Source organism: Schistocerca cancellata, chromosome 2 (assembly GCF_023864275.1).
Source record: "Schistocerca cancellata isolate TAMUIC-IGC-003103 chromosome 2, iqSchCanc2.1, whole genome shotgun sequence".
In the NCBI taxonomy this organism is placed as follows: Eukaryota; Metazoa; Arthropoda; class Insecta; order Orthoptera; family Acrididae; genus Schistocerca; species Schistocerca cancellata.
In genome coordinates, this window is record NC_064627.1 from 700,507,638 (window position 1) to 700,534,447 (window position 26,810).

Genomic DNA, 26,810 nt, shown 5'->3' on the forward strand with positions numbered 1-26,810 from the left:
CAAACGTTTCTTACGATTCAGGTCAGGACTGTATGCAGGCCAGTCCATGGCAGGGGTGCTATGGTCGTGTAGCCACTCCGCCACAGGCCGTGCATTATGAACAGGTGCTCGATCGCGTTGAAAGATGCAATCGCCATCCCCGAAATGCTTTTCAAGAGTGGGAAGCAAGAAGGTACTTAAAACATGGGTGTAGGGCCTGTGCTGTGATACTGCCACGCAAAACAACGAAAGGTGTAAGCCCCCTCCATGAGAAGCACGACCACACCATAACACCACCACCTCCGAATTTTTACTGTTGGCACTACATGCGGTGACAGATGATGTTCACTGGGTATTCGCCATAGCCAGACCCTGCCATCGGATCGCCACATTGTGTACCGTGATTTGTCACTCCACACAACCTTGTTTTACTGTTCAATCGTCCAATGTTTACGCTCCTTACACCAAGCAAGTCGTCGTTCAGTATTAACAGGCGTGAAACGTGGTTTATGAACAGCCCCTCGACCGTGAAATACAAGTTTTCTCAGCTCACGCCTAACTGTCACAGTACTAGCAGTGGATCCTGATGCAGTTTGGAATTCCTGTGTGATGGTCTGGATAGATGTCTGCCTATTACACATTACGACCCTTTCCAACTGTTGGCGGTCTCTGTCAGTCAACAGACGAGGTTGGCTTGTACGCTTTTGTGCTGTACGTGTCCCTTCACGTTGCCACTACACTATCACATCGGACACAGTGGACATAGGGATATTTAGGAGTGTGGAAATCTCGCGTACAGACGAATGACACAAGTGACACCCAATCACCTCTCTACGTTCGAAGTCCGTGAGTTCCACGGATTGCCCCATTCTGCTCTCTCACGATGTCTAATGACTACTGAGGTCGCTGATGTGGGGTACCTGGCAGTGGGTGGCAGCTCAGTGCACCTAATATGAAGAACGTATCCTTTTGGGGATGTCCGGATACTTTTGATCACATAGTGTATCATACCTCCCACGTTACCTTTCAGCTTTCTCTTCTATGATTAGTATTCGTTTCATATCTGAGCTTTCGATATTCATACAACTGCTTCGCTATTTTCCGAGGGACTCTTTAATTTTTCCATAGATATCATCCACTTTTCCCTAATTATGAATGTTTCTACACCCTTGAATTTGTCCCCTAACCATTTCGGTTTGATCACTCTGCAGATTTTGTCAATCTCATTTTTTAGACGTCTATATTCTATTTTACGTGCTTCTTTTTCTGCCTTTTTATACTTTCGTCTTGCCTCAGTTAAATTCAATACCTCCTGTGTTAGCCAGGGATTTGTACTAGACCTTATCTTTTTACGTATGTTATCCTCTGCTGCCTTCGCTACTTCATCTCTCAAAGATACTCACTCGTCTTCTATTGTATTCCTTTCTCCTATTACAGACAATTACGTTAATTTCCTACCTGTCTCCAATTCCTTCAGTTTGAATCAACAGTTCAAAACCAATAAATTATGGTCAGAGTACACATCTGCTTTTAGACTCCACGTCTGCCGCTGGAACTATCTTACAACTTACAATCTGGTTTTGAAATCTATCTTACCATTATACAGTCCATCAGTTCCCAAGTTTCTTTTTTGCATAAACCTTCTTTTATTATAATTAAACCAAGCTATTAAATCACGCTTTGTGCAAAATTCTACGAGATGGCTTCTTCTTTCATTTCTTTCCGCCACACCATGCTTTCTTACTACTTTTTCTTCTCTACTTTTTCATGCTGTCGAATTCCAGTCCCACGTCAGAATGGAGTTTTCACCTTGCTTATCTGAATAATTTCTCTTGTCTCATCATGTATTCTTTCAATATCTTTATCATCTACAGAGCTATGTGCTACAAAATGATGCGTGTTGGCCTCGTGCATGTCTTGGCCACGATAATGCGTTCACTGCGCTGTTCATACTAACTTACCCGCTCTCCTATTTTCTATTTCATTACTAGCTGGGGTAGCCGACTTCGCTCAGGGAGTTGATAGTGTGGTAGTTGAAATAGAAGGATAAACTTTAAAGTATAAGAGGTAAAAAAATGTATTGAAAACATTTTCCAACTATGTGTAATACTTGTTTACAAACTACATTTTTCATTTTGTTATCCGGGGTACATATGTACAATTTTTTCGAATTTCCTACTCGAGAGGAAGCTATGTAGAGCTGACCGTGAGAGAAGCAGGAGCCGGCCGGTGTGGCCGAGCGGTTCTAGGCGCTTCAGTCTGGAACCGCGCGACTGCTACGGTCGCAGGTTCGAATCCTGCCTCGGGCATGGATGTGTGTGATGTCCTTAGGTTAGCTAGGTTTAAGCAGTTTTAAGTTCTAGGGGACTGATAACCTCAGACGTTAAGTCCCATAGTGCTCAGAGCCATTTGAACCATTTTTAGAAGCAGGAGTCTTGATGCCGCAATATTTTAAAGTTTGTCCTTGCTCTTTGTTAATTGTGAAACTGTAGTCTAATTTGATTGTAAACTGCGGGCATTGGAATGGCAGTTCAGTAGATATCAGTGGTATTCTGGGGATAAATAGTGTGTGTTCTATGTACTTTCCAGTCGTGAGGTCGGCTTCGACGATGTTATTCGACTGCTGTTGGACTATCATTATGGTTCCATTACATAGTTTAGGTGAGATAATATTTATGAGTAGTGTGATTGGAGATACCAATAACGGCATTACTGGTATTGCAAAGAGTTTAGAACTTCTGTAGGGAAGAAACTTCCTGGCAGATTAAAACTGTGTGCCCGACCGAGACTCGAACTCGGGACCTTTGCCTTCCGCGGGCAAGTGCTCTACCAGTCTCGGTCGGGCACACAGTTTTAATCTGCCAGGAAGTTTCATATCAGCGCACACTCCGCTGCAGAGTGAAAATCTCATTCTGGAAACTTCTGTAGGGAAGTTCACACGTTCTTCAATGTTTAGTGTCGATTGATTTGTATATTCCCTCTTTACAGGGAATTTTCCTTTCAATATTAAAGTTGACGTCGTTGACAGTATTATTTTTAGTTGCCAAATTTCTCTTTCAAATAAACAGTTCGAGTTGGTATAGTTGAGAACAATATTTGGATAAATTTGGTCTATGAGTTCGTTTCCAGCAGTGGCTATGCTGCAGAAATCACTGTCAAGTTTAATGAGGCTGGTCGTCTGGTCAGTAGTATACCTACAACTACATGGATACTCTGCAGATCACATACACCTATATCTTTGCGTACGAGCTCTGATTTCCCTTATTTTATCTTGCCTTCCCCTGTTTGTGAAAGCTGCTGAGCAAAACGTGCTGTTGTTTCGTCTTTCGATAGTTCAGCTCTCACATTCTTTGTTAGTCGTAGTTTTTGTATGTATGGCCTGAGATGTGATTTGTTTTAAGTAGGAATTGATCTCGTCTGCTAGTGTTGACTTGGGGTAACTGGAAGTGTTTGTTGAAAATCTTCCGAGTGTGAGTAGAGTTCCACCCACCACTTCTAAGTTTTCTTGTAATGTTCTATCCGTGGCTTCGAGTGTTTTTTTATGTGCCATTGCGCATTCGTCCCAGAAGATAATTTTAGCTTGCTTTAGAAGTTCACACTGTCCAGATGCTATTGAGATTTTACATACCAGGATTTTTTTTTTTTTGGCTATATTCAACGGTAGCTGTAGGGCGCAATGGGCAGTTCGTCCTCCTACCATAAGTGTGGCTGCAATGCCGGATGATGCCAGTGCAAGTGCGATGTGTTGCTTAGCACGTATTTCCGCCATCGACAGATTTATTATAAACGTTTTCCCGGTTCTGCCTGGTGCGTCCAAGTGAATGATTCCCGCAGTGTTGTTGCCGATACGGTTCAAGATACCGTTGTAATTTCCTTTTGATTGTTATTGAGGAGCGGTTTGTTGTGAGAAATCTATTCACGTATTTCGTCGATGTTGTGCTTTTTTCCTTTGTACTTTCGAAGTTTAGAACACTGATAGCATCTTTTCATGGTGCTTGCATCCCAAGTTGTACTAAAGTCTGGTTGTTTATTGCTAAATATTTATCTTCTAGGCGAATGAGTGTTCCATTGAAGATGTCGTCATTGAATTCGATGGTCAGTTCAGGATGAGCTCGTCGGATTTGGTACAGTATGTCATCACTCATACTTCGACACGCAAGTCGCCGAAGTGGTGTCAACTCGAAAGACTTGCACCAAGCGAACGGTCTATCCGACGGAAGGCCCTAGCCACACGGCATTTACATTTTACATCACCCATACTTTCTTTGAACCAAATCTGTTTTGGATTCGATGGGTTACATGTTGTCAGAATTATGGCGAATAAGTCTCTCATTTATTCAGCTGAGGCTTTAAGTAAGGCTCCTTGTAGTGTTAATTGCCAGTGGTTCTCGTTTTTCAGTAGTCCTAAGAGTTAGCATGCTTCTCTGTACACCTGGCATAGGTAACCGTCAACAGTCTTGAGATCTGGGAAACTTGTTAGTCCGCGTATTTCGTTTACCAACATCCGGAGATACAAACATTCGGCGTCGGCGTTGTTCGGATATACAGTGTACACTCGGCCTAGTGCGCAAGTTTTCATGATCCCTAGATGATCTTCTACTGGAATTCCTTCTTCTCGTCGTTGAAAGGTTTTCCTTGTTGTGTTCCACGTATAACAGGTACGGACGTCGAAATATAATAATGTTTACGCGAATGGATTCTTTTGGTACAGTGGGTAAAAGCTGTTAATGTTGCGTTCTGAGGTGGTTCCCTTGCAGTTTTTCTGGTAGTGTCTTTTGTGAAGTAAACTCTTGTCCATTCTCAAAAGTACTGCTAGATGTTGCACAGTTGGTTCGGGTTCGTGTATGGGACAGTCAAAAATCCGCCGCGCTGCTTCGTTACTGGTGATGTTTCTTCCCCTTTGGTACATGTGGATCTCGTTGTTTCTGCTTTGTTCTTCGCTGTCTTTGGCTGCCATGTCACCGCCTTCGTTCACATAGTTACAGACATATTCGATGGATTTCACTGAATTGCAGTATTCTACGTTTATGTGTGCTTGGAACATTTTGGAAAGTAGTGAATTATGTAGTACTACTCTTTGGTTATCAATTTCCAGTTCGTCGCTGCCTCGTATTCGTATTTTTGCTATGAGGCCATCGTTTTTTGGTGATCATCTTCTGCGTTTGGGATCGCCACAACTCCGTTTTCTGTGTCGTCCAAGTATGGTTTTGGGTATTTTCTTACTTTTTGTACGTTTTCCATCACTCATACATGACGAATTGCAGTTTAATTGCCCGCAAGGTTCGTGAATCATATTTTTCACTACTATGTCGTACAGCTCCGGATCTTCTTGTGTTTTGGGAAATTCAGCTTGTATAATTTTGTCAATATCCGTGGGATGAGTTCTGTCGTGTGACCATATAAGATTGCGTGAGTGAGGCAGTCCTCATTTTTTCCATTCGATTGTGTACATCAAACATCTAAAGGTTCCAAAGATGTGGTATTTTGTGATAACTTCAATAACTGTCATTTGTTTTTGTAGGAAAACGCAGGTTATTACGTCGTGTCTATGCATGGGGGCTTGTACGTATCTTAGTTGTTCTTTGAGTTATGGCCACGAAGAGTTACATGTGAATGTTATGAAGAAGTTAGGTCGTCCATATTTTCTTATGTGGGTCATCGCATCTTGTGTGTATTCGTGCATGTGTCTCGGACTTAAACAATGTATGACGCGGATAAGATTACCATTGTTCCAATGTCCTCAATGTTTCCGTCATTTATGATTGCACCTCAAACATGGATGTACTCTTCTGTGTGCAGTTTCTTCTGATTCAGTCTTATGTAAAGCATCCGTTCCGCTTCTATTTTTGCATACATACCTACCAGGAATTGTTGGAGTAAACGGTGAATGTTGAGACTGTGATTGTATATTTCATTGTCTCAGATCATAAAGCGGCATGCAAAGAACTCCTTGAAATGAATTTTTTGTTTGTTTCAAAGCCTGTTTCAGGTTGGATTTGTTCCACATTAAAATCATATTCATCCCGTCCGTGCAGAAATATTAATGGAATATTGGAGGGCATCATATGAAAGGTGTGTCTCGGCAGTGCGGCTTGTGTTTTCACCGTCTAAAATTACTATGGCGACTTTGTCTATCTGAGGGGCATAAAATCTCGTTTGTGTTCTCCAGATGGTTCTTTTCCGCTCGAAGTACAATTTATAGTCATCAGAAATTATTCGGTCTGTGTTGCTGTGTGCCGTTTTGAATATGTGAATCAGTTGATTCTACTTCTGTAAGATCCTCTGTAGATCTAGGACTATTTCTTGTCTCAATCCAGTGATATTTGTGCATCGTTGATTATTTTCTGTTTCTTCATTTCCGATATAATATAATTTCACAAATTCATGATCTTCCGCGGGTAGTGGTACTAATGATCTCATGTTTTGATAGATATGTCCTTCGACGGAAAAAAACGTCGATTTCATCTCTGTTAGTGTTGATCTAAGTTACATCGAAAAAAGGCATTGGAAGCAGGTGTTGTACGCTTTTATATTTTGAAGGAAATGTTTTGATTCTAGAGTTTCCCGGTCATAAAAGTAAAAATTCCCGCGAAGGTGCTTCCAGCAGGGGTAATCATTCCAGTGGTGGCAGTCATTCCAGTGGTGGTAATCAGTTCATTCATACAACAGAGTCCTGGGTTTTCTCCACTGAATTTTTTCCATTGCGAAATTGTTATCCACTTCTCCGATTACGACGTGTTTGCTATATCCTGTCGTCGGGACGCAGCGAAAAGCTTCACTTGTTAGGTCGTACTGTTCACTTGTCCTCGTCCGCACTTCTCCTAGGGTGATATTTTCATGGCTGACTTCAGTTTGCAGTCTTTCATTACAAGACTGTGTAGCAAGTCTTGATTCTTCAGTCCGTTCATTTCGTTCTTCTTCGATTTCTATGCTTCTCTCAGTGCTCATTGTAGTTCGTTGAGAACTTAAACGTGTTCGCGCTTTTCCTCTGTTTCATTTTTTCGCTGTTCCTTTTGTTTTCGCCGTTTTCCTTCAGAACTGTCAAGATCTCCTACTCTTTTACGCTCGGGTATTATCCAAAACATAAATCAAATCAACATTTTATTAGAAAATACACTAAGTGCGATTTACACACATTTCACACTCTATCCGATTTATATCCAGTGACGGTATCCCTTTAACTACTCACACTTCACTCATTGCACTACTTTTCGGTTCCTTTCCTCGTCATCCTATCAATGGGTAACCCCATCAATGGTGAATTCCAGAACGGACCCAAAAGCTTTGAATGGCCCCAATGTTCCAGAACATTCCACAACATTCGAGAGTGTTCTGGAACGTTCCACAATGATCTGTTATGTTCCGGGATGTTCCCGAACATTCTGGAATCTTCCCGAAGGTAGGAGACCATTCCCAAACATTCCAGAAAATCCAGGATCATTGTGGAACATTCTGGAATGTAATGGAATGCTCTCGAGTAGTGCGTAATGTTCTCGAATACTCTCGAATGTTCTCGAACGTTCTAAAAATTTGTAGAAGACGAAACTTCCCAACTTCAAAAACACGCCCTTCTGGTAAAAACAGGAACCTTCTTCATGGATGGGGAGTAGTGGACTACTACACCATATTACTCTCTTGATCGTACCGGGCTCGTTTCTGAGTTTTAGCGGCACGCACATTGCAAAGTTACTATTCCTGTGTTTCGCAATCTGATTTAGTATTAATAACATTATTATTCTTGCCAACGCACTTCACTAATTCCCACAAACTTAACTACAATCTATCCATTTCCCTTTTTAAATTAGCCAACGTACCTAACCGATTAAGAGATCAAACACTGCATGCTCCGACCTGAAGTATACCAATCTTATTTCCAGGCCTCTCGGGTGTTCAGCCGGATGCGATCGTTGAAGTCCCACGACATTTCGGCGAATAACCTTTCCGACATCATCAGGTGGTTCTCATGGAATAGCCTGTCTGCTCTCTCTCTCTCTCTCTCTCTCTCTCTCTCTCTCTCTCTCTCACCTTTTACTTTCACTCATTGGGGTAGTGTATGGAGGAGTTTATAGCCTGTTGGATTTCACTCCACAATGTGTGTTGTGTGTGTGTGATTTTCTTTGACTGTTTTGGCTGTCTGTGTATTGTGGTGGTGTACTGGTGGTGTCTTGTATTTACCTGAGGTTGGCGAGATGTTGGGTGTTTTAAGGATTAAGGACTGGTATTAGGACTTGGAGTTTTTGGGATTTTTCTCTTCGACTTAGTCGTCGAAGATCGTCATAGGGCGTTTGTGTTTATCACGGGACACGTCATACCGACCTAAGGAGTGGATAAGGTTATTTCAAGATCTGGGAGAGCTCGTTGAAAGCCCTTGCCAGATCTTGGAATCTTTCTTTGAGGAGGGGGATTTCGGCAGCGGCGTGCAGATCGTCGCTGGGGAATCCCATGGGTAGGTGCAGGGCGTGGTTCTGCAGCCTCTGGAGTTTGTCCAGATACTGCTTCGCTGCGTATCCCCAGACAGGACATGCGTACTCCATTACTGAACATATAAGGAACAGATAGGCATTTACTCCAATAGAGCAAGGAAGGGAGCTGGTTGTGTTAAGGACTGGGTATAGGATGGACATTCTGGCACAGACCTTCCTATGGACCTTGTCTATGAGGGGTTTCCACGTTAGTCTCGAGTCCAAGGTTACTTGGTGAATCTTGGGCTTGAGGCGGTCCACCTCTCCCAAGTCTCTGGGTGATCAGCATAGCCTGTGTCATTTCAGAATTGATGTTGGTGCGCCAGCGACAGGCCCAGTTTTCTGTGTTATCTAAATCCCTTTGTAGCCTACGAATGATAAGTTCCTTATCCATATTATGAGTGTAAAAGGCTGTGTCGTCAGTGTACTGTGCAGTGTCCGCAGACTGTACAAAACGGGCCCCAGAACCGGTCCCGGTGGCACCCCAGCACGAATAGGCCTTTTAGTGGAGGTGGTTGTTTTTGCCTTGGCAGAGAACTATTAGCGAGATAGCTTTGGATTAACCTGACCATGCTCCTGGGTAACCCCTGTGTGTATAACTTGTATAACAGCCCTTTATGCCATACTGAGTCGAAGGCTTTGGGTACATCAAGTAGCACTATCCCACAGTAGCCTCTGTGGTTGAAGCCCTATGTGACTGCTTCTACCAATATCATGATCTATCGTGGGGTGGAGTGCTTCTGTCGGAATCCGAATTGCAAATCCGGCAGAAGTCTCTCGTTGGTGATGTGGTCTCGTATGGGAATAAGCAGGAGAAGTTCATAGATCTTGCTGAGAGTTGGCAAGAGGCTAATTAATCGGCCTGTAGGGTTGCGGGAATAAAGGGTCTTTCCCTGGTTTGTGTTTCGCAACCACGTCTGCGTGTTTCCAGTATGCTGGAAACTCGCAGGTATGAGTAATTTCGTTGAAGGCATTCGCGAGGTGTTCGATAGCCGAGGGCGGGAGGTTTTTAACTAGCTGGTAGCTGGTAGGGTCCTGGCGCCTTTTTCGTAGGGACCTAATTACTTTTGTCACATGTTCGGGGGCCATGTGACGCCATCCACCCATTTCCAGGAATGATCTTGAAGCGTAGAGGCAAATCCTACATCGGTCAAACGATCCGAACCGTTGAAAACAGCTGCAAAGAACACCAACGCCACATGCGCCTGGGCCAGCCCAACAAATCGGCACTGGCAGAACACTGCTTGGAAACTGGGCCCAAGGCGAAATACGAAGAGACCAAGATTCTGGTCCCTACCAGCTTCTACTGGGACAACATCTTCAAGGAGGCCATAGAAATTCTCATAAACCGAGACACAGGTTTTCAAGTGAGCAAGGCATGGAAACCCTTACTTAGCTCCATCATGGAGTCACGCCTCAAGCGAACACAAGATCTTTCCATGACGGCCGCCATGGAGACTCCACCTGCACCTACATCGATCCCGGCTCCCCTGGCGCAGATTCACCAAGTGTCTCGGCGTAGCCTTGGACTCGAGACTAACGTGGAAACCCCACATAGACAAAGTCCACAAGAAGGTCTGTGCCAGAATGTCCATCCTATACCCAGCTCCCTTCCCTGCTCTATTGGAGTAAATGCCTATCTGTTCCTTATATGTTCAGTAATGGAGTACGCATGTCCTGTCTGGGGATACGCAGCGAAGCAGTATCTGGACAAACTCCAGAGGCTGCAGAACCACGCCCTGCACCTACCCATGGGATTCCCCAGCGACGATCTGCACGCCGCTGCCGAAATCCCCCTCCTCAAAGAAAGATTCCAAGATCTGGCAAGGGCTTTCAACGAGCTCTCCCAGATCTTGAAATAACCTTATCCGCTCCTTAGGTCGGTATGACGTGTCCCGTGATAAACACAAACGCCCTATGACGATCTTCGACGACTAAGTCGAAGAGAAAAATCCCAAAAACTCCAAGTCCTAATACCAGTCCTTAATCCTTAAAACACCCAACATCTCGCCAACCTCAGGTAAATACAAGACACCACCAGAGCACCACCACAATACACAGACAGCCAAAACAGTCAAAGAAAATCACACACACACAACACACATTGTGGAGTAAAAGCCAACAGGCTTTAAACTCTTCCATACACTTCCACAAGGAGGGGAAAGATGAGAGAGAGCAGACGCACGTGGCGTCACTCGCGCTGTGGCTGCCGAAGCGCGCGGACGCTCTATGCAAACGCTGCCGAGGCTAACCCTTTGCTTATGATTTCGTTGCGCTCGCGCGGGTTCACACAGTTGGCTACTCGCATTGTGTGTCCTCGCTTACCAGCATTCTCCCGGGATTGACATCAGCCTGCCAGGGCCTTTAGGGACTCGGGTGGCAAAATCCACGTGGCGTGACGCCCTATCAAAAAAGCAAAATTGGCGTCGCTTTCTAAAAAAGTCAAAGTTGTCGTGTTGGGGGCACGACATGGAGGAGGAGTCGAAACGAGGAGATCACCTCCGCGAGACGCAGGGTGTGGCAGATGACCGTCCAAATGAGATTTCCCGGACGGCTGCAGCATCTGACCCCCCCACCACTGACGAAGACGATGAGCGAGAGTGATACGCGCGGCCGCCGGGTGGACGTGGAAATTGCCTCGAATGTTAGGCGCTGCGCCCGCGCCTATGATGGAGACGACACACAGAGCCGCCAGTCCCCCTGACAAAAGAGGAAATTGCCGCCGCCATCGCCAGGCTGGCCCCTCAGTAGAGTTGCAGCTACATGCACCGTTGGGTATGGGGACAGAAGAGGACAGGGAGGAGGTACTTCCTAGACTCCGGTACTTGGTACTCGTGGGTGGCGACAGCCATGCCATGTCGCAGCCGCCACGACAGCTGCCGGACCAGGAGTCGCATCCGAACCAACCACGCCCGCAACAGAAGCCGCCACGCCCTCGCCAGTGTCCGATCTGGCAACACCACACAAGCCTGAAGAGGCCGAGCAAACCTCGCGGAAGAGGCCAGCCGTGGCTGTAGAGGACACTCCGTCCCCCCAGGCAAGTTCCGGGCGCTCCAGACAGAGGAAGCGGAGAGTGCATGACAGGACGACCGCATCACCGAGGAAACCCGATGAAGAAGGCTTCATCGCGCCCTCCTGCTGCCACACACCGAGAGCCAGGGCTTTCGAACTGGTGACGCCATAACAGGTCCAGGCCGCAAACAGGTATGCAGATCTGCCGGAAGTAGCCGAGACTGACGGGGACGGGACCACACCGACCACGGCGCCGAAACCACCCTGCCGCCCGCCGCGGATCACCATCCATTGGCGCGAGGGCTATGGTGAGCTGCGAGAGAAGCTCTACTCGGTCGTAAAACAGCGAAAGATGATCGTGGGAACCGACACCTACACGGTTAGAGCAGAGTGCATCAAGGATCGCACGAAACTCATGCAGCACTGCGAAACCGAGAAGTGGCACTGCTTCACGCAATGTACTGAACAGCTGAAGCAGCTAATGGTCATCTTTCGCCGCCTGCCGATGAAGATGAAACCGGCGTTTCTACAGCGGCAGCTGGAGGAGATCGGCTTCCAGTCGACCCACAGGGACACGCTCTTGTTCCTAGTGGTATTGGTTGAGAACGTTGACAACCGGAAAAATTTTCATGTTGACAACATTGTCAACTTCGGCGTAAAAGTCGAATAACTCCGTGCGAAAGGCAGGCGAGCCCAGTGCTTCAACTGCCACTGCGTGGATCACGTGACAAAATTTTGCAGGATGGCTGAGCGCTGCTGCAAGTGCGCCGAGGAGCACCAGTTGCGGGACTGCTCGAAGAAAAAGGAAGACCAGCCGAAGTGCTGCAACTGCAACGGGGACCACGTCGCCTGCTACCGAGGATGCGCTGCATTCAAGCGCGGGAAGCGCACCATCCGCGTAACCCCGAGTCACAGCTTCGCGGACGTCGCTAAGGGGAAGCCGACAGCCCCCTCTGAGAGGCTAGCGTCACCCGCATTGGAGGCCGCACTGGCACCGCAGCCGTCGCAGCTGCCTTTGCCGGCGGCTTTGCCTGTAGTCGAGGGAGCCGACTTGCCGGCGCCCGCGGCTGCGAGGAGGCTTGCCGAACGCGCAGGGCGTTCCCAGCACGCCGCTCCGCTGCCGACTACGGGAAACGTCGCGATGGGGTCAAACCTTCACGAAACAGAAAAGGAAGACACCACCGAACTGCCCGCGCTTCTGCGGTCGCTCAACCATCTGATGACATATAATAGCTACCTTTGCTCGTGGGAGCAGTGACGGCGGCCCTCCAGGCCACCGCCGGGAGAAGCCAGCCTTAAAATGGATAACGACCATATTTATGGGTTAACCATTTGCATTTTCAACGCTAGGGGTCTCCTCCCCCAGCAGGGCGAATTTCGCCATTTCCTACGGAACGAAGCGGTCGGCATCTGTCTTGCGCAGGAGACCTTCCTCAAACCTGGGGTCGACGTGCGAGCAGAAAATTTTTGCTGCTACCGAGATGAAAGAGCCACCCACGGGGTGACACTGCCATCTACGTGAAGGAGTCACTGTGCCATCACCGGGTCCAACTGCCGGCGCTTAATGCGTTGAAGGCCACAGAAGTGGCTGTCAACACCACCGGCGGAAAGATTCTTTTCGTGTCGGTGTACTGGCAGCCCGGCAGACCCCCTGATGAAGCGGACTTCGACGCCCTGCTGTCGTTGGAGGGCGACCTTTCATTGCCGGGGATTTCAATGCAAAACACACCGAGTGGAACTCGCAAACTGTCAACCGCAGCGGTCGACGCCTCACCCGCGCTGTTCACCGTAAGGGCGAGATCACCGTGCGGCCGTTTGACCCCGCGAACTTCCCTGTACGGGGACAACCGGACGTGCTCAATATTGCTCTTCTCAAGGGAATAGCGCAATTTTCGACCGCCGAGACGCAAATCGCCTGCCCTCTGACCACGTTCCGGTTATTTTTGGCCTCGACGTGGTCGGAGCTTCCCATCCAGAGAGCCGTCCGAGCTATCGCAGGCTGGACACTGAGCGCTTTCAGACGAAAGGCCTCGAACTCCTCGAGGACAGGCCAAACCCCACAGAGGTAGGGGCCGCCCTAGCATTCTTCACCCGAAGAAAACGAGCAGCAGATGAAGCCATGCCGAGACACCGCCAAGGGCCACGAGACTTATCGCGTCAGCTACGGCGCTCTATTCTGGTCGCGATCACCGAAAAGAACCGACTGTTTCGTGAATGGAGGTTGACTCGCCAACCAGACACGAAGCGCTGCTTAAACCGCAGGAGACTGCAGATTAAGGCAACAGTCGAGCAACACCGGAACCTGGAATGGGCATACCTTGTGTATACGCTCAATTTTGAGGATGGTAGTGCATGGAGGGTGGTAAAGTCCTTCCTACGCCGGCGACAGCGAATACCGCCCTTACAAGTTGGGAACAACTTAGCCAGGGGCCGGACGCGAAAGTCAGGGCTCTGGCTGACGCGTTCACAGCGAACTTCACATCGGTGGCCGACGTCATCGACGTGGAGCACATATGGTCCAAGAGCAGCTACCAGCGTTCTTCGCCGCAAGGGAGTACGGCGACGTTATCGAGCCGATAACGGAGGAAGAAGTTGCTGCACAGCTTCACTCACTGATCTCCAGGACGGCTGGAGGCAGCGATGGCGTCGCAAACCTCCTGCTGAATAACCTTCTGCCGGGAATACACCGGCAACTTGCCGATGTTTTCAACGGGATCCTCCGATTAGGTGTCTATCCCTCTGTGCGGAAACATGCGGAGGTTGTGACCATCTTGAAATCCGGCAAGGACACACGCCAGGCATCCAGCTACCGACTCATCAGCCTGCTCCAGAGAAGACTGATGCAACACGTCACCCAGGGGGACACCATCCCGGACGAGCAATTCGGGTTTCGGGAAGAACATGCCAGTTCCCAACAGCTCCTGCGGGTGGTAGAACCGGTGATGAGAGCCCTGGAAACAAGGGAATTCCTTGGGGCAGTGTTCCTCGACGTCTGCCTAGCACTTGACTCGGTGCGGCACGACGGTTCCGAGTTCAAACTCTTTGAACAAGGGATACCGACGTCCCACATGACGCTACTGTGGTCGTACCTGTCTGAACGAACCTTCACATGAGGACTGACGGCGGTGCGTCCACAGACCGGCATATACGTGCAGGGGTGCCACAGAGGTCGGTACTCGGCCCCTTGCTGTACTCCCTGTACACTGCCGACGCCCCTAAAGTGGCAGGAGTTGAACTGACCCTGTACGAGGATGATACAGTCCTGTTCACTCTTAGCATGATCACCCAAGTGCTGAGAAACGGCCTCCTACGTGGGTGCGACGCCTTGGGCTCATGGGCAACAAAATGGCGGCTGAAAGTTAATGCCACGAAGAGCCAGGCAGTTGTCTTCACCCGAAGACTCCTGTCGCCAGGGCTTACGCCACTCGAAATCCTGGGAGAACGTATCCCATGGAGTGGGACGGCGAAATACCTAGGGTTCACCCTAGACCGCAGGCACACCTGGGAGCATTACATCCATGATGTCAAACGGAGAGCAATAGGACGCCTTCGCGTCCTATATATGCTGCTAAATCCGCAGTCGTCATTGCCACCGCAACACGGCATCACGCTATACCTAACATTGGTCCGCCCGCTGTTAGAGTATGCGGCCGTGGTCTGTAGGAAGCCGCAAATGTTCACATTGTGACTCTGCAGTGGATACAGAACCGCGCCCTGAAGACTGCCATGCATCTTCCGAGGCGCTACTCGACGCGCCAGCTCCACGAGGACACCGGGATCCTGCCGCTCCGAGATAGGATCCGCGCCATCGCAAAGAAGTTTTACGGGAAAGCGGGTCACTCCCGCAACCGGCTCATACGAGGACTGCGCCAACAACCGCACCTCAGGGCAACCACGCGTTGGCCTGAGCTGTTGACGGATTAAGTTTTACTAATCCCCAGCGGAATGGTTTTACTTCTTTTTTTACAGGTACCCACCAGCAAGGACCAATCAAGAAGAAAGGTAATATCTATTCTCTCCCCCTTAGGAACCGCAGGAATGACAATTTCTGTCTAAACAGCACCACCTTGAGCCATGGACAGGCTCGCATTTTTCAGCGTCAGCAGACAGACCATTCCATCAGAACCACCTGATGATGGCGGAAAGGTTATTCGCCGAAATACATTCCTGGAAATTGAAATAAGAACACCGTGAATTCATTGTCCCAGGAAGGGGAAACTTTATTGACACATTCCTGGGGTCAGATACATCACATGATCACACTGACAGAACCACAGGCACATAGACACAGGCAACAGAGCATGCACAATGTCGGCACTAGTACAGTGTATATCCACCTTTCGCAGCAATGCAGGCTGCTATTCTCCCATGGAGACGATCGTAGAGATGCTGGATGTAGTCCTGTGGAACGGCTTGCCATGCCATTTCCACCTGGCGCCTCAGTTGGACCAGCGTTTGTGCTGGACGTACAGACCGCGTGAGACGACGCTTCATCCAGTCCCAAACATGCTCAATGGGGGACAGATCCGGAGATCTTGCTGGCCAGGGTAGTTGACTTACACCTTCTAGAGCACGTTGGGTGGCACGGAATACATGCGGACGTGCATTGTCCTGTTGGAACACCAAGTTCCCTTGCCGGTCTTGGAATGGTAGAACGATGGGTTCGATGACGGTTTGGATGTACCGTGCACTATTCAGTGTCCCCTCGACGATCACCAGTGGTGTACGGCCAGTGTAGGAGATCGCTCCCCACACCATGATGCCGGGTATCGGCCCTGTGTGCCTCGGTCGTATGCAGTCCTGATTGTGGCGCTCACCTGCACGGCGCCAAACACGCATACGACCATCATTGGCACCAAGGCAGAAGCGACTCTCATCGCTGAAGACGACACGTCTCCATTCGTCCCTCCATTCACGCCTGTCGCGACACCACTGGAGGCGGGCTGCACGATGTCGGGGCGTGAGCGGAAGACGGCCTAAAGGTGTGCGGGACCGTAGCCCAGCTTCATGGAGACGGTTGCGAATGGTCCTCGCCGATACCCCAGGAGCAACAGTGTCCCTAATTTGCTGGGAAGTGGCGGTGCGGTCCCCTACGGCACTGCGTAGGATCCTACGGTCTTGGCGTGCATCCGTGCGTCGCTGCGGTCCGGTCCCAGGTCGACGGGCACGTGCACCTTCCGCCGACCACTGGCGACAACATCGATGTACTGTGGAGACCTCACGCCCCACGTGTTGAGCGGTTCGTCCACCCGGCCTCCCGCATGCCCACTATACGCCCTCGCTCAAAGTCCGTCAACTGCACATACGGTTCACGTCCACGCTGTCGCGGCATGCTACCAGTGTTAAAGACTGCGATGGAGCTCCGTATGCCACGGCAAACTGGCTGACACTGACGGCGGCGTGCACAAATGCTGCACAGCTAGCGCCATTCGACGGCCAACACCGCGGTTCCTGGTGTGTCCGCTGTGCCGTGCGTGTGATCATTGCTTGTACAGCCCTCTCGCAGTGTCCGGAGCAAGTATGGTGGGTCTGACACACCGGTGTCAATGTGTTCTTTTTTCCATTTCCAGGAGTGTATCGTAGGACTTCAACGATCGCATCCAACTGGACACCCGAGAACCCTGGAAACAACACATACGCCGGGAAAGCCTCCGATCACATATACCGGTCTTGTTTTCCCTATTAACGACATCCTTCTGATTACTTACCGCTGGAAGGTCCAAATAGGAGGCTTATTTACTTCCAGAATATTCTACCCAAGACGATGCCATCATCATTAAGCCATTTTTCTGGCGAAAACATAACGGTTGTAACTTACAATTGCTTACAGCTGTTCGCAGTACCAGATAAGCAAGGCACATACAAACGACATGCCTCTGTAACGACTGAAACAGCTGATGCCCCTCTTCAGGATCCACGAGCGAGTCTGGCCTCTCCAAAGATACGCTTCCGTTGTGGTTGTACCTCCGGTACGGCTATCTGTATCGTTTAGAAAAGTGAACCAGCTCCGCTCGGCATGGTCCATCGTTCATTTTTATGTAACGATCTTAATACTGCGGCAACGTATAAGACTAATTTGCAGTTTTTGGTTACACTGTCACTGGTGTTCTTCGATTTGAAACGATTCTCCTCGTCTGTCTCCTCGGAGCTTATGCAGAGTCTGGTGAAGTCGCCTTGCGCCCGCTGCCAAAGTCCACGAACTCTTAGTGCCGTGCGGTGCGCGAGACCAATCAAGCGACGTTACTGTTCCATAGACTTCCTCCCAGCCGTTTTCTGTCTGACCTAAGTAATTTCTGTGTCCTGATATACATGTGATAACTAGCAAAATAAGTGTCGACAGCATCGTTTAGACAGGCGAGTGAGAGTTAAAACTGTTACCACATCGTCACCAACCGGTGTCTTCCATCTATTATGTAAACAAAAGCATAGTAAAAGTCAATGACGGTACGGACATACACGAGAACTCGACACTTTAAATTTCTGTTGGAGTACAACTGAATTTATTCGTCTTCTAAAAACCGTCGGGAGGTCCATTCGTCCGCTACACACCGCCTCCAGCTAGTTACTGTAGTTGTTCCACATTCTGCTAGGCAACCTCTTACTTAACAGCCCGTGTATGTTCGCTAATATCAAGACCCACCTCGATAAGCTATGCGCACGAAAGCGAACGCACTTCCGAGCACTTCTGAACTTTCCACAGCTAGAAAACAACCTGACGGTTCTAAAACTACTAAACTTCCGAAATGCACTTCCACATAACTTCTGCCCTATAGGCTTCAAGTCGCCTCCTGCACCCTCCCACTGCCACTGACCGATTCCTCGATCTTGCGAGCTGTCCACAGGTCCACGACTATAGTTTCACCTGCCGACACTTTGGATGGAAATGGAAATGAGCGTTTGGCGTCATTGGCCGGGAGGCCCCTCGCGGGGCAGGTCCGGCCGCCTTGGCGCAGGTCTTATTACATTCGGCGCCACATTGGGCGACCTGCACGCCGGATGGGGATGAAATGATAATGAACACAACACAACACCCAGTCCCTGAGCGGAGAAAATCTCCGACCCAGCCGGGAATCGAACCCGGGCCCGGAGGACGGCAATCCGTCACGCTGACGACTCAGCTACTGGGGCGGACGACACTTTGGATAATCAGCCTCCATAGAAGAAAATAGTCACTGCGGTTGGCTATTCCTTCCTAACACTCGGAGTTCTTCTGTAAAGTGCTGCTGCCTGCCGCCACTTTCAGAAGTTTGTTCATCAAAGACTACCACGAAACGCTAGCTATTCTGTCGGAAAACACTCGCCTTTGAGGACCACCCAGTCGGGTCAGGACAGCGCCCTACAGTCGGATTAGTGGGACACAACCCATCACCTTCAGGCTGGAGAAACGGATACTGGAAAACCGGCGTTGTCACTCACAGTAACGGTCAGCACTCGGCGATTGTCGCGGCAGGTAAATGATTCCTTACACAACCGATACCACAGAATCGCATGCCACGATGCCGTGACTGCACGGAAGTTAGAGGACGCTACTTTCTGCAACTGTTGTGTATGTACCATCTTGAATAACCTAGATTAAACCATAAACCGTTATTATAAATGCCTACTAGTATGGATGCCACTGGTAGCACTGAAATACCCTGTTGTGCCTTTCGTTTTAGTTGTTTCTAGACCACGCTTTTTTTTAAAATTGTAGAAGGTACTTAAATAAATTTGCATTGTAGACTGAAGATTGGAATAAGTGCTAACGTAACTACTGTCATTCAACTCGAAATTATATGAAAAGAAGAACTGAGGGAGGACTGGTCCTAAATCATCAACTGCGTTTCGCCAAGACCCACCTCCCATCTTATTGGCCTCAAACCGACTTCCAATAACACACACAAACACAAATGGGTAAAGAGTGGCACTCTAAAAACTTACCCTTTCTTCAAAAATTTGTGCCTGTACCAGGCACACATGCTGGCAGGAACAGATAATTCCTGCATCTGATCTCTCCGATTTAGAAGGCAGTTCTCCGAACTCGACACACTAATGCTCAGATAGATTTAAATTCATTTAATTCATGATTTTCCTCTTCATCATTACCAGACTGTTCGATACCTCGCCTAAGCATAAGGTCACTGATTCAGAATTCTTCAGTATCTTTCAAATACTGCAAATGTTTTGCATGAGAGCTAAAATAGTTTCTACTACCTTTCCACAACCAACGGGGCCCACAATCGCACACAGCTTGCCGGTGGGGACGTTGAGGTTTATGGCGGCCAGAGCAGGACTCGCGGCATCCCACGTGGCGGTCACGTGCTGCAAGGAGACGTCCCCACGTGCTGCTCCTACGCTGCTGGCCTCTGTTGTGGACTCGGGCTTCAACAGGAACTCCTGGGACACACGATGGTGATTACCACAAAGCTTAGCTGCCAGAATATCGGCATTGTTCGGTGAAGTAGGATTATAAAATATTCCATGAATTATTTCTCATTTCTTTTTTTGTTGTTGTTTAATGAAGGAAGTGCCACGCTAATACCTCCCAAATAGGACTCCAGGCTCTCAGATCTCTAGTTACATTAAAGGAAACAATCAAACCACAAACATCATTACACCTGGTTGCATCTTAAAAAGTTATCATTACACAGAGCTGACTAATGTTGTTGATAACGTTGCATTTATCCCCAAGTTACAAATATATACATTTTGTAAGTGTACACAGATATAACGAATTACACACAATTATAGAGAAGCTATGGATACGATAGAATAACAGAGTTATAAGATAATTAGAATCTACTGAAGATAAAAACGAAATAAAATAAAACAGAAAATAAATACAAAATCAAATCGATGATTCACATGCGGCCCGCATTGTGAGAAGACTAGAGAAATTAAAATAATATGTAAAGTACCAGTGATGGGAACTGCTGAGCGAAATTTAATCGTTTAAAAGTAAGTGTGACCACTGTGCCAACTGATTGTTTATCTCATAAGTTTACAACAGCGTTAGTTTTCGTCCTCAGTTTGCCAGGTGGAGAACATGGAATTGTGTTGGGCAACAGTCGCACACATCCGCTGCATGATCGGCAAACGTAGAGTCAGAGTAGTGCAATTTACTTCAACTTTCAACGAGTCTAGTTATTGTTTATAACACCTGAATAGCTGATGGAAAATTAATTTCACTCAAGAAAAGTTATTGGACTGCGGTACTTGTAATGTAATATCATGGTGCGAAGCTACAAGATTGTAATGTTTTCGGCACCTCCTTGAAACTACAATATGGGATGGTGTACCAGTTACTGAAAGGAACCGCAGATGGGGAAAAACATAGAGCAGGGAAATATTTTTTTTTTAGTTCATGTTTCTTATGGAAGATGTAAATGCACATACATATACTCGTATATTTACTAATCTGCAACCTCGTCTGCTTTGCATGTCACTGCACGAAGCCTAGAGGAGGGTACTTTGCTAGATATTCCATTTCCTGTTCCACTCGCAAAAGGAGCGAGATGAAAAAAGATTCCCTTTATGTTGCTATAAGAGCCCCACTCTCCCTGTTTTATTCTTAGGATCCTTACAGGAGACGTGGGTAAGAAGTAGGAGAACCGATCTGCAGTGCGTCGCGAATATTGAACCTCTAAATTTCCTCCATAGCTTTTCGTGAAAATATAGTCTTCTTTCCTTCAAGATTCCTATCTAAGCACATGGATCATTTTTGTAAAATTCTCATACTGAACGAAAAACCGGTAACAAATTTAGCAGCACGCCTCCGAAATGCTACAATGTCTTTGTTTAGTCTGACTGGTGGAGATCTCAAACATTCCAGTAGTGCTCAAGAATGGATCGGACAATCCTGCTGCATGCATTCTCCTTTACAGGTCCGTCATACTTTCCCAGTGCTCCCCATAAGCTGCAGTTGGCCATTCAGCATTCCTATACCTGACGTAACATACTCATTTCGAGTCCATCTCTTCTAGCAGTGAAATGTCTAGATACGAAATCGACCATTACAAGATCTCCCATACACGGGAGCAAGATGGTGTCGCGACATTCCTTCCCCCCCCCCCTCGACGCCCACCCCCCCCCCTAGCTCTCAGGCCTTTTGTAACTGATAGGAATATTGGTGATGAAATTGTTATTTTCTAGTGTCATGATTTTAGTAAATGCTATGGCACGACAAAAGGAAATAGTACTTTCAACTACAAGCTCCAGGTTAAATCAGCCTAATTTTTGGCTTAAATAACAGATGGAGGGATTTGTAACTCTTCACGTAATTGAGCTGGAGAACGCGAGATTTCAAACCAAAAGACAGCCGTGACAAAAGAGACACCTTCTCGTCAAATGCTTCTACAATATTTACTTCACACTATTGAACAGAAATGCATAAGTGTTCCATATTTGATGAATATTATTAAGCTTTCTTCAACAGTTTTTTTTTTCTTTGTTTGACTTGTTTGTATTTCCTACACAAGGTATGAAAGGGTTTAGCTCATTTTATATAACTAGCAAGTTGTTCACGTTTTTGTAAAAGGGAACTTAGAGACTTGATTGACATTTTTTTCCTTTAATGTAGTCGTGTATATCAAAATTCGCATTACATATGTGAAGATGCACAGTCTATGTCTTAAAGTGTGTCTATTTAAAGTTTCGCGACTCATTGAGTTTGACTCTGGTAGCACTTTGTGGTGTGGGTTCCTGTAGTCATGTCCTAGTTCATGAACCACGGGCAACGTATGAGTGGCCAAGTAAGTGGTCCCGACAGTCGGGATACCAGTTACTTTGGAATAAGGCTGGGCATCTCGGACATATTCTGAGTCGTGGTCACCTTTGTGCTCCTAGGGCAAAGACTACTAAATCCACCGGTTAGTCCCTCAGCCGTTAGGGGTAAAACCCAATGGGACTCGGGGCAAGTAAGGCTAGCAACCTGCTTCCCTGGTACTTTAAATATGATGCTGGCAACAATCAGAGCAAAATGCCTCGGACCTTTGGAGGTGACGGAATCCCACTTCTAACTGACAAACCAGGGACTCCTAAGATACGACTTAGCAAACAAATGGTAATGAAATGGGGAGCTATTAACATCAATGGGGGCTACTCTGGGAAGAAGGTAGAGCTGGCAGAGGCTGCAAGTAAGATGGGGCTGGACCTTTTAGCTGTTAGTGACATTCGGGTAAGGGGTGAGAAAGAAGAGGAAGTGGGAGAATACTAGGTCTACCTGTCAGGAGTCAAAGCAGGAATAGCACAATGGGGTGTAGGGCTTTACATCAGGAAAGAAATGGAACCCAGCGTAGTTGCAATAAGGTATGTAAACGAGCGACTGATGTGGATAGATTTGACAGTGTCTAGCAAGAAAATTAGGATTGTGTCAGTATATTCGCATTGTGAAGGGACAGATCAAGATAAGATGGATAGTTTTTATGAGGCACTCAGTGATGTAGTTGTTAGAGTAAAGGACAAGGACAGTGTTCTGCTCACGGGTGATTTTAACGCCAGGATTGGAAATCGAACAGAAGGGTATGAAAAGATTATGGGTAAATTTGGAGAGGATATGGAGGCCAACAGGAACGGGAAACAACTCTTGCATTTCTGTGCCAGTATGGGCTTAGTAATCACAAACTCCTTTTTTAAACATAAGAACATTCACCGGTATACTTGGGAAGGCAGGGGAACCAGATATGTCATTGACTATATAATAACAGATCAGGAATTCAGGAAGCTGTGAGGGACACACGTGTATTCAGGGGATTCTTTGATGACACTGATCATTATTTAATATGCAGTGAAATTGGGATTGTGAGGCCGAAAGTGCAGGAGATCAGGTCCATATGTAGGAGGATAAGAGTGGAGAAACTTCAGGATAAGGAAATCAGGCACAAGTACATAACAGCGATCTCAGAAAGGTACCAGTTAGTTGAATGCAGTCAATTACAGTCATTGCAAAAGGAATGGACAAGGTACATGGACACAGTACTAGAAGTGGCTAAAGAATGTCTTGGAACAGTAGTGTGTAAAAGTAGGATGAAGCAAACAGCTTGGTGGAATGATACAGTCAAGGCAGCCTGTAAAAGGAAAAAGAAGGCGTATCAAAAATGGCTACATACCAGAACCCAGGTAGACAGAGGAAGTTATGTTGAAGAAAGAAACAAAGCCAAACAGATAATTGCAGCATCCAAGAAGAAATCGTGGGAAGACTTTGGAAACAGGTTGGAGACTATGGGTCAAGCTGCTGGAAAACCATTCTGGAGTGTAATTAGCAGTCTTCGAAAGGGAGGTAAGCAGGAAATGTCAAGTATTTTGGACAGGTCAGGAAAACTGCTGGTGAATCCTGTGGATGCCTTGGGCAGATGAAGGGAATATTTTGAAGAGTTGCTCAATGTAGGTGAAAATGCGATCAGTAATGTTTCAGATTTCGAGGTAGAATGGGATAGGAATGATGATGGAAATAGGATCACATTTGAGGAAGTGGAAAAAATGGTCAATAGATTGCAGTGCAATAAAGCGGCTGGGGTGGATGAAATTAAGTCGGAACTCATCAAATACAGTGGAATGCCAGGTCTTAAATGGCTACACAGGATAATTGAAATGGCCTGGGAGTCGGGACAGGTTCCATCAGACTGGACAAAAGCAGTAATCACACCAATCTTTAAACATGGAAACAGAAAAGATTGTAACAACTACAGAGGTATCTCTTTAATCAGCGTTGTGGGTAAAATCTTCTCAGGTATTGTTGAAAGGAAAGTGCGAGTATTAGTTGAATTGTATGAAAATCAGTGTGGGTTCAGGCCTCTTAGAGGTTGTCAGGGCCAGATCTTTAGCTTACGGCAAATAATGGAGAAGTGTTATGAGTGGAACAGGGAATTGTATCTATGCTTTATAGATCTAGAAAAGGCATACGACTGGGTTCCTAGGAGGAAGTTATTGTCTGTTCTACAAGATTATGGAATAGGAGGCAAACTTTTGCAAGCAATTAAAGGTCTTTACATGGATAGTCAGGCAGCAGTTAGAGTTGATGGTAAATTGAGTTCATGGTTCAGAGTAGTTTCAGGGGTAAGACAAGGCTGTAACCTGTCTCCACTGTTGTTCATATTATTTATGGATCATATGTTGGAAACAATAGACTGGCTGGGTGAGATTAAGATATGTGAACACAAAATAAGCAGTCTTGCATATGCGGATGACTTAGTTGTGATGGTAGATTCGATTGAAAGTTTGCAAAGTAATATTTCAGAGCTAGATCAGAAATGTAAGGACTATGGTATGAAGATTAGCATCTCCAAAACGAAAGTAATGTCAGTCGGAAAGAAATATAAACGGATTGAGTGCCAAATAGGAGGAACAAAGTTAGAACGGGTGGACGGTTTCAAGTACTTAGGATGCATATTCTCACAGGATGGCAACATAGTGATAGAACTGGAAGCGAGGTGTAGCAAAGCTAATGCAGTGAGCGCTCAGCTACGATCTACTCTCTTCTGCAAGAAGGAAGTCAGTACCAAGACTAAGTTATCTGTGCACCGTTCAATCTTTCGACCAACTTTGTTGTATGGGAGCGAAAGCTGGGTGGATTCAGGTTACCTTATCAACAAGGTTGAGGTTACGGATATGAAAGTAGCTAGGATGATTGCAGGTACTAGTAGATGGGAACAATGGCAGGAGGGTGTCCACAATGAGGAAATCAAAGAAAAACTGGGAATGAACTCTATAGATGTAGCAGTCAGGGCGAACAGGCTTAGATGGTGGGGTCATGTTACACGCATGGGAGAAGCAAGGTTACCCAAGAGACTCGTGGATTCAGCAGTAGAGGGTAGGAGGAGTCGGGGCAGACCGAGGAGAAGGTACCTGGATTCGGTTAAGAATGATTTTGAAGTAATAGGTTTAACATCAGAAGAGGCACCAATGTTAGCACTGAATAGGGGATCATGGAGGAACTGTATAAGGGGGGCTATGCTCCAGACTGAACGCTGAAAGGCATAATCAGTCTTAAATGATGATGATGATGATGATGATGATGATGAGCACTTTGTAAGGTTAACTTTGTTGATTCTCTATCGATACGTGAACTGCGGTATTGATGGTATCTATGTCGACCCACACAGCGCCACAACAACATCTCTGCAAGAGACGAATCATTGAAATGGGCATTCAGCAGAGCCACCACGAACCACGCTTTTGATAGTGCTCGCCGTATTCCGATGGGAGGCGCTATGGATGCCACAAGAGGATGCCGTCTCCGCACTTACATGCCGCATGCAAATGTATCCTTCCGCGCGACTTTTCAAGACAGCGCACACGGAGTGCCGCCTCGAGATCAAGGAAGACTCGCAGTGAGATTACTACGAACAGTGCACGACATTACTTACATTTCCAAATCTATACACCGACGAATATTACAGCTACATTGGTTCAAAATTTACTTTAAATTCATCATTTTGCACATACTGTAAATAAATATGGTGATGTTATATTGATACGCAGCCGAAAAAAATAGTACACCTGGAAATATGACGTCGATTTTGATCCGATGGCCGGCCAGGGTGGCCGATCGGTTCTAGGCGCTACAGTCTGGAACCGCGTGACCGCTACAGTCGCAGGTTCGAATCCTGCCTCGGGCATGGATGTGTGTGATGTCCTTAGGTTAGTTAGGTTTAAGTAGTTCTAAGTTCTAGGGGACTGATGACCTCAGAAGTTATGTCCCATAGTGCTCAGAGCCATTTGAACCATTTTTTGATCCGATGACAGCACATGCGAAATGGTTAATAAATGTTTTGATAGGTATCATCGTCGTCCGCCAACAGATAGCGTAGTGGCATAGCTACCAGAGCGCCATCTATGTCTACCATTTAATAGGGAATGCTCACTGCCAGATGGCTCTGTGGAAACGTCTGAAGCAAGCAGGCAGCTATTCCACCTAGACGCACTTGCTCCCTACAGCCAACTTAGCAAGTCTGAAAGAGGTCATATTGTGGCTTCCGAATGGCAGGATGTACTTTCGGAGAAATGCCACACAAGTTGACGTGCTACATCACTTGTGAAACGATGTTTCTGTCTGTGGTCACGTGAACGTTCTCACACACAGTGACGTGGTTCTGGACGCCCACGCAGCACAGATGCCCGTCAGGGCACCAGCGGCAGATAGTACAGGTACCACAGCATAGATAAAATCGCTTGTGAGCTCAGCCGTGTCAAAAAATGGTTCAAGTGGCTCTGAGCACTATGGGACTTAACATCTGAGGTCATCAGTCGCCTAGAACTTAGAACTACTTAAACCTAACTAACCTAAGGACATCACACACATCCATGCCCGAGGCAGGATTCGAACCTGCGACCGTAACAGTCGCGCTGTTCCGGACTGAAGCGACTAGAACCGCTCGGCCA

The 26,810-nt window shown here is 47.1% G+C and overlaps 1 protein-coding gene across 1 annotated transcript in view; it reads right to left on the reverse strand.

Moving 5' to 3' along the window:
- LOC126157769 (ATP-binding cassette sub-family C member 4-like) overlaps window positions 1-26,810 on the reverse strand; it is a 275,373-nt gene that overhangs the window by 130,467 nt on the left and 118,096 nt on the right. The window contains exon 9 of the mRNA XM_049916397.1: window positions 19,647-19,829. Within this exon, the coding sequence (XP_049772354.1) occupies window positions 19,647-19,829 (183 nt within the window). The remainder of the gene's footprint in view (window positions 1-19,646; window positions 19,830-26,810) is intronic.